The 8,628-nt window shown below is 43.5% G+C and overlaps 1 protein-coding gene across 2 annotated transcripts in view; it reads left to right on the plus strand.

The window, feature by feature from the left end:
- Nucleotides 1-8,628, plus strand: part of STAG1 (stromal antigen 1) — a 139,902-nt gene that overhangs the window by 130,516 nt on the left and 758 nt on the right. The window contains exons 26-33 of one of the 2 annotated variants that reach the window (XM_018560207.1): nt 141-242; nt 1,719-1,867; nt 2,206-2,334; nt 6,550-6,755; nt 7,034-7,214; nt 7,476-7,586; nt 7,666-7,780; nt 8,277-8,357. In XM_018560207.1, the coding sequence (XP_018415709.1) occupies nt 141-242; nt 1,719-1,867; nt 2,206-2,334; nt 6,550-6,755; nt 7,034-7,214; nt 7,476-7,586; nt 7,666-7,780; nt 8,277-8,357 (1,074 nt within the window). The remainder of the gene's footprint in view (nt 1-140; nt 243-1,718; nt 1,868-2,205; nt 2,335-6,549; nt 6,756-7,033; nt 7,215-7,475; nt 7,587-7,665; nt 7,781-8,276; nt 8,358-8,628) is intronic. The other variant, XM_018560206.1, reaches the window with a different exon arrangement.

The following is an 8,628-nucleotide window of genomic DNA, read 5'->3' on the forward strand; positions in this document are numbered from 1 at the left end:
AACTAATTGATTATGAAAATAAGATGCTAGACCATAAAATAAATCCAAATGTATTTTTACGAAATGAATATGTTCTGCTTATGTGCATAAGAGAATGCTTAGCCTTTTAATTCAACTGAAGTTTGTGTTCTTCTTTCTAGTATTACAATGACTATGGAGATATCATTAAGGAAACACTAAGTAAAACACGACAGATAGACAAGATCCAGTGTGCCAAGACCTTGATCCTCAGTTTGCAGCAGGTACAAAGTTTTTGTTTGTGACTACTTTGAACCGGGTAAAAATTTAGCTAAAGTTTGAATGTTGTCTTAAATTATATTTGTCATTATATATCTTATTATTTAACCTTCCGAATCAATTTTTTAAAGGAGTCCGCTGACTAAAATAGGATTATTGTACTTGCCATTAAATCCTTTTCCATTCAGGGACACCAGAATACTGTAACTGTGTTATACTGCCTCCTACAGGAGGATTGGACACTGGCAAACATAAATTTAAAAAAATGTAGGCCAGCCATCGATATACCCCTTCTAGCAGTTTTGAAGTTCTGACGAAGGTGGCGTGCCCCAGAAACGCATAAACCCTGCCACTCGCTGCTAGTAGACGGCTTCGCCTGAGAGCTTACCAGGCTGCTCTGTGGCATTTTGATGGGCGATAGCCTCCTGTGAGAGGAACCATTGGATACGCTTGTGTTTCTGGTAATCTGTGTAGTGATGCAGGAAGATTGAAGGTGATAAACCAAGGGGGAGTGAAACTCTAGCTTGTAGCCTCTGAAAACCACTTCCTGTACCCAAGCATCAGATGCGGGCTGTCCAAGTGTCAGCAAAGGCTAACAGATGTCCCCTTATTACGGAAAGTGAGCACACACCCTCATAAATAACATGACTTGTCTGAGGGCTTGACAGACTTTGTGCTCCAAGCCTTGCGGGTGGACTATGAGTCAGGCTTGGGTTTGGACTTGGAGTTTTCAGACATGGAGTAATGGAAGGGGCTTAATGGCATCCAGAGTAGACACAGAGACATTGGGGGGAATTTATCAAAACTGGAGGAGACAGAATATGGAGCAGTTGCCCATGGCAACCAATCAGCATCTCATCAGTTTTCTCAGGTAAGATTCGAAAATGAGACAGAGAAGCTGATTGGTTGCAGTGCAAATCTGCTCCAAATTTTGTCTGCTCCAGTTTTGATTCCCCCCATTGTCTCTCGAGTACAATGCGGACTAAGTGTTTTTTGGATGCACATTCTGCATTCCAGCACATCACCCATAATGTCCCCTGCATGTGAACTGATAGGACACCCAAACCAGTCAGTTGGTGTTTGCCAACTCAAGGTCACAAGTAAAACGGTGAAGAGCGGGACCTGTGAGTGAAAACAGAGGTCTGCAGAGGGCCTCTAGACACTTATCGGTGGGATGTCCCAGAGATCTGCATCAGGATGGTGGTCGCTTCAAGGAAGGATGCTGATGGATCCACAGAGGGGGCAGGCCACTTTTAAATAGTCTTCTTGCAATGGTTATAAGGCTAATAAGCACTTGGTGGGAATAAACATCTTGTCTAGGAGTTATATTTTTGTATATGTAGTGAGAGTTATAGTTTATCTATGACAAATAAATTTCATAATGTGTTTTAATCATTCATTCCTGACACGTATTCTCTTGCAGATGTTTCATAGTCTATTATAAATGAAAGTAGATTATAATATCTTCTCTACCCTTTCAGCTGTTTAATGAGCTGGTGCAGGAGCAAGGCCCCAACCTGGACCGGACGTCTGCTCATGTTAGTGGTATTAAGGAGCTGGCACGTAGGTTTGCACTTACCTTTGGTCTGGATCAGATAAAGACCAGAGAAGCTGTGGCCACATTACACAAGTAAGTGACAGACATAACAGTTCCGATTTGTGACATTGTCTGTTTTATATTCTCCTTCATGAGAGCTTAAATAGCGGTTTACAAAAATAAAAACTCTAAGAACTGTGCTAATTAAATTGTTGCATAAGGTGTTTATTATTTCTCTCGGATGTGTTAAATGTTATTATTTATTGTTATATTAACTGTTCATTTGATTGAATACAATTTAATTATTCCTGGAATTATTCATTCCTCAAAATCCTTTTGATTTTGTCTCGCAGTCAAAGATGTCCATATTTAAAGAGAATCATTTGTAAATAGTCATTGATTTCTGGATTTACTCTTCTTTTTTTGAACAGAGATGGCATAGAGTTTGCTTTCAAATACCAGAATCCCAAAGGTATTGAATATCCCCCTCTAAATCTAGCCTTCCTGGAAGTACTGAGCGAATTTTCTTCCAAGCTTCTTAGACAAGACAAAAAAACAGTGTAAGTATCTTATGGGGGCTATGATTTATTCCCAGTTCTCACCTGCACTGTCAGATGTGGTGCTGATAACATACCGACCGCAGAGAATGCTGGCTGTGATGAAATAGCATTATGTACATTCCTGTCAAAATATTTTCACCTGGAGCCCAAATTATGTCTCTCAGCTCTAGAGCAGCAATTAGTACACCTGATCCTGCATAGGTGGCATTGGGTTTTAAAATGGGCTGCCATTACTGCCGACCTCTTTCTGAAATTTTTCTGAAATTGTGCGTTCCCTGCCTGTAATGCTGGCCAGTGGCTTTTCTGCTTCCTGAGTCACTGATCCAAAATTAATATTCTGATCTGGAAAGTCAGAGCAAGTCTAATGGTGGCCCATACATTGGACGATTTTTGTTCAGAAATTGTACACGAACGGGACTCAAACAGTTGATGGTACATCACCGATTTTCGTTTTTGATAATTGTGATCAAAATTTTTCATTCGGTCGGGTTGGAAAATGTTTCTCTGACCGAGCGAAAATCGATGAATCAGTGGGGTTTTCGTTAAATCTTAGCAAGAACACAGCACATGCGCAGAAGGAAATTTATTTCCGTTCTTCAAAAATTTGGTTGGTTAGTATGGCTAACGGAGGATTTCCGAAATCGATTTGACTATGCTTGGTGGGGAATTTGAGCTATAATTGAACAACGGTTCGTGGCAGAAACAAAGATATTAGACCGAAAATCTACTCGTGTATGGACACCTTTAATCTGCACAGCTGTCAGTGTAAATCAGAATGACAGCCAGGCATCTAGTTTGTTTTTTCAGAAGCAGTAGTTGCCTTCATGTTTCTCTTAATAATTGCTTTCTCATAAAGTGTAATTGTACTTTTATTATAGTTAAACATTTCTTTTAACCCGCCTCTTTATGTTTTGCATTCATCTGCCACCAATCCAGCTTTTTGGCCTCCTTGGTACTGCACAGCCATTTGCCCAAATCTTTTCTACCAGACTGGCACATGCTCTCTGCAATCTCCATTCAAGCCTATGAATTTGTACTCTGAATGAAGTCCGAAGTACGAACCTTCCATATTATTGAATGGAGAATGAAGACCATGCACCCACTGGCTGCTTTATTAGGTACACCCAGTGGTGTATTCTGGTTTTGTGCTGCCCTAGGCAAGACTAAACTCGGGCGCCCCCCCCCCCCTCTAATCTACATTTGCCCCACCCATTTTCCCCCTAGAGCCCCGCCTCTTCCTCGCTGTACATTAAAAGTGGATTATGAATGCCTGTGCGCGGTATCAGGGGGCTGTGCGGGGCCTTAGGGAGCTGTGCGGGGTCTCGGGGGGATGTGCTTCAGCAATGCCCAGGTGCTGGTCCAGTGCGATTGCAAAAAATAGTGCATGCATTTATTTAATGCACTATTTTTAGTGATCTCACTGGACTGGAACCTGGGCATTGCTCTACCATACGTTCCGGTGCGGACAATCTCACTGTGGGCGGGTTGGGCATGTCTGCAGTGTCATTTACTTGAATGGCACTGCCACGCACCCTCCCACCCCAGTACGCAGGGAGGCTTGCTGTATGCGATCCAGTGCGTTCCGGCCCCTAACTTTGCTGGAATGCACTGGATTAGGTGTGAACAAGCTCTAAATATAACGGATCCCAGCACAAATGGCTGCCTGTGGTACAGGTAACACCTACATACAGGTATATACAGAGGCATAACTAGAACCTTCAGGGCCCCGGTGCAAGAAACCACCCCACCGCCATGGCACCGCATGGTTAACAGAAAGGCTGCCGAGGTCCCCAGCAAGTGCGGGACCTCAGGCAGCCGCTTCAGTTTAAAAATTTAGTGCGGTGTTCTGTCGAGAATGCTGACCCAGTATCTGCTTTTACGTACAGACGGGATTATCGAGGAAACCGCCATTTATTTACAAAGTATTTGTTTGTAATGCTTAATCGTGACCGTTAATAATATACCATCCATGGCAGTGAATGATGGGTGGCAGTAAATGATGGGTGGCAGTAAATGATGGATGGCATATTATTAACGGTCACAATTAACGATTTATATGAAATACTTTGTGAATAAATCAAGCGCAAGCACAGATGCTGAGGTCGGCAAATTTGCCTATGTTGGCGTTCTCGACAGAACACCGGTATCTGTGTTTAGTATCAGGGCATTTTCACGAGTATAAGCCCTCGGGAAAATGCCCAGTATTGGGACTGGTGTATCCCTACTTAAAAATATAATGCATTGCTGGGACTTGTAGTCCTACATAGTTGGTGCTATTCTGCATTGCTGTATAATCATCATACAGCAATGTAGAATACCACCAGCTATGCAGGACTACAAGTCCCAGCAATACATTGTAATAAAAGTCAGCAATGCTGAGTGCCACCAGCCCCCTTCCCCTTACCACTCCAGACTTACCTTCCTCGTCTCGGTGACCAGGGGGCGGAGCTAAGAGAAGAGGGTCCTCACAAAGCAGAATTTGCTGCCTGGCGGTGCCTGCAGCACATTCTGCGGGACTAGGGACAGCCTCTCCATCCCTGCCGCACAGCCGCCCATACATTCTTCGGATGGCAGAGCGGCAAGGAAGCAGTCTCGGGGGGGGCTCTTCGCAGGGATCTCTATACCTGTGTTACACAGGTATAGAGATCTATTATATGTGATCTATTATATATACCACAGGCTGTGTGCAAAGATCTATTAAACAAGTCTGCCTGTAGCACACACTGCACTTGCAGTGATCTTTCCGTGCTCCAGTCCACAGGACCCCATCCCCCACTGCTCGGCCCAGTCCCTTACCTTCAGCAGACAGCAGCTGAGCTCCCTGGGCTGCCGCTGGTCCACCAGTGTTCAGGTCCCTGTGGGTCTTTGTTTCATTCTCTGGCCGTCCATTTCCACGGCTTTGCTCTTGAATGCCTGAGGAGCAGAAGAATGTCCCCGCCCCCAGCCTGTCAGCAGTGCCAGTGAGTATTCTTCTGCTCGGCTCGAATGCGGGAGAAAGTGAAAGCAGCAGCGGTCAGTCATTCCTTCGGCTGCTGCTGCTGTACACCCCCGCGTGCATTATCCAGGCTGGATGTCCCCTCGGATTATAGGAGAGGGGAAACGGGTCACCTCACTGGTTTCAGGGCGGCATTTTTGCCGCTCCCAATGAAAATGCCGCCCAAGGCAAACGCCTTGTTTGCCTTGCGGTGGATACGCCCCTGGGTACACCTCTTCAACTGCTCATTAACACAAATATCTAATCAGTCAATCACATGGAAGTTCAAACCGAGCATTAGAATGGGGAAGAAAGGTGATTTAAGTGACTTTAAACATGGCATGGTTGTTGGTGCCAGAGGGGCTGGTTTGAGTATTTCAGCAACTGCTGATCTACTGGGATTTTCACGCGCAACCATCTGTCGGGTTTACAGAGAATTGTCCGAAAAACAGAAAATATCCAGTGAGCAGCTCTCTAGGCAAGAATACCTTGTTGATCCCAGAGGTCAGAGGAGACTGGTTGAGGCTGATAGAAAAGCAACAGTAACTCAAATAACCACTCATTACATCTGAGGTATGCAGAATACCATCTCTGAACACACAACACATTGAACCTTGAAGCAGAAGGGCTACAGCAGCAGAAGACCACACCGAGTGCCACTTCTGTCAGCTAAGAACAGGAAACTGAGGCTACAGTTTGCACAGGTTCACCAAAATTATAAAATAGAATATTGGAAAAAATCTGGTCTGATGAGTCTCGATTTTCTGTTGCAACATTCGGATGACCGTGTTTCTACCACTCTGGCAGAAAAGATTTGGGCAAATGGCTGTGCAGAAAATAGAATTTTTATACTCGCCAGTAAAATCCTTTTCTTGCTGCCCATGCCCCTCTCTGTTCATAGTCATGTTCTTGGTACTGCTTTGCTAAAATAAAACTAATGCATCCTGTAGAAGGAGGAGTTGTACTCTCAGCTTACCTACAGGTTTTTTGCCAGTGTCCAATCCTCAAGTAGGTAACAGCAGAACCTGAAGGTTTAAGACCTCTGGTGTCCCTCAGTGAGCTCCAAGAAAATAATTTTACAATAAGTGTAAAAATCCTATTTTGTGACCTTTTAAGAAATAGATTCCTATAGCTGTCCCATTTCCTTGCATTCCCTCGGTGCTCTGTGCCTCCACCAACATTCTTCTCAGCAATCAGCCTGTGTACCAACTGGTAATCCCTAGTACTCTTCCTTTACTTAGGCACTCGTATTTGGAGAAATTCCTGGGCGAACAAATGATGGAGAGAAGGGAAGATGTTTGGCTGCCACTAATTTCCTATAGGAACTCGCTGGTGACGGGTGGCGATGAAGACCGGCTGTCTGTGAATAGTGGAGGTAGTAACAGCAAAGGCTCCTCTGTAAGAAGTAAGAAGGGCCGGCCTCCCCTGCACAAAAAGAGAGTGGAAGGTGAGCACTTAAATTATGAAATCGCGGGACTATTATCAGGATTGTATTTTGGGATCTAGGATAGGGGTGCTAAAGCGTAACACATTCTTGCTATGTAGACTTTCTTGGCAAGATTGCCAATACCAATAATATGCAGCAACCAATCAGAATTCATTTTTCATTGGTCATACTATGCCAAACTCGGCTTGACTTGACATGGTTGCTGGAGCAGTATATCATTGTACTGCACCATTAAAATGAATTCACAGTATTTGTGTAATAGTTTTTTTTGGTTGTAGATTATGAGAGCACTATTGACAACTCTTGGGTAACCAGGAATGACACCATCCAAACTCCAGGAGCACTTACCACCCCACAACTAACATCCACAGTGCTGAGGGAAAACCCACCAAGGCAAATGCAAGAGCAGATGCCAGAGCAGGAGTCCGAACATGGTTCAGAGCCAGACTTCTTACACAAGTACGGAACTGTGGTTTTCTTCTGTGTGCAATGTGTCCGCTGTTTTATCTTACAGCGACTATCTCTGCTCTGTAGTACACCAGAATGTATCTTCATTGCTGTCATTTCCTAAAGGAGGTCTTTAAGTATAACTGAAAAAATGATTTAGTTATTTGTGTTTACTGTTGTTAGACTATAAGTAGGCAAGCCAATTGAATGTATTGGTCTGTACCACATAGCGGATCGTTATATAGACCGTTAACGTAATTATTTCTTCTCCAGTCCTCAGATGCAGATGTCTTGGCTGGGTCAGCAGAAACTGGAGGACTTAAATAGGAAAGACAGAACATCAATGAATTATATGAAAGTGCGGAGTGGTGTAAGGCATGGAGTGTAAGTATACAGGATACAAGTTTACATATTCAGATCACTGAATTTTCCATTGACTCTAATAATCTCTCTACTTTTCTAGACGAGGTCTGATGGAGGATGATGCAGAACCTATTTTTGAGGATGTAATGATGTCATCAAGGGGGCAGCTGGAAGACATGAATGAGGAGTTTGAGGACACAATGGTTATTGATCTGGTATGTGCTCACTTTTTCATTTTTATATAAACAATGCAGAGATGGAATTTAAACCATACTTGGGAAATAAAGTGATAACTTTCTAAATGTGCTACCTGTGCTGCAGTATGTAATGTAGTAATGTGCATGTTGAAGGGCTGGTCGTCTTATAACAGACAAATATTTAACCACCAAACTTGTTTCTTTGGTACTCTATGAGTTATGTTTCTTTAACCACTCTACCCATTTGATTAATCAGGTTTATCAAACTCATAACCAATTGGCAATCATCTTCCAATGTTCTAACCATGAGAAGTGAAATCCATCAGTTATGGGTTACTGCACTTATCTATTGCTTTATTGGGTAGTCCCTCATACATCCATAGTTGTCTTTGCATTACCATACTGAAGTGTCAGGAGACATGTGATTGGAAACTGAGCATTCATAGGCTGCCTTCCTGGTATTGATATGAAATATGAGGTGTTTCTAAAACATCTGAACGTTGTCATCTTCTAGCCGCCTTCACGAAACAGACGGGAGAGGGCAGAACTCCGGCCAGACTTCTTTGACTCAGCAGCCATCATTGAAGATGATTCAGTATGTAGCTTTCCTTTCTTTTTTTTGCACTGTACCAGGTGTATTGTATGTTTGTCTAACATCACCTGCTCATTTGGAACTGCTACACATACCTGGATTATGACCACATGATGTATAGTCTCTCTCGCTCTCTCCATCTCTCTCTCTCCATCTCTCTCTCTCCATCTCTCTCTCCATCTCTCTCTCTCTCTCTCTCTCTCTCTCTCTCTCTCTCTCTCTCTCTCTCTCTCTCTCTCTCTCTCTCTCTCTCTCCCTCTCTACCTCTCTCTCT

The sequence above is a fragment of the Nanorana parkeri genome, unplaced genomic scaffold, assembly GCF_000935625.1.
Source record: "Nanorana parkeri isolate BGI_ZX_2015 unplaced genomic scaffold, ASM93562v1 scaffold439, whole genome shotgun sequence".
Taxonomy (NCBI): domain Eukaryota; kingdom Metazoa; phylum Chordata; class Amphibia; order Anura; family Dicroglossidae; genus Nanorana; species Nanorana parkeri.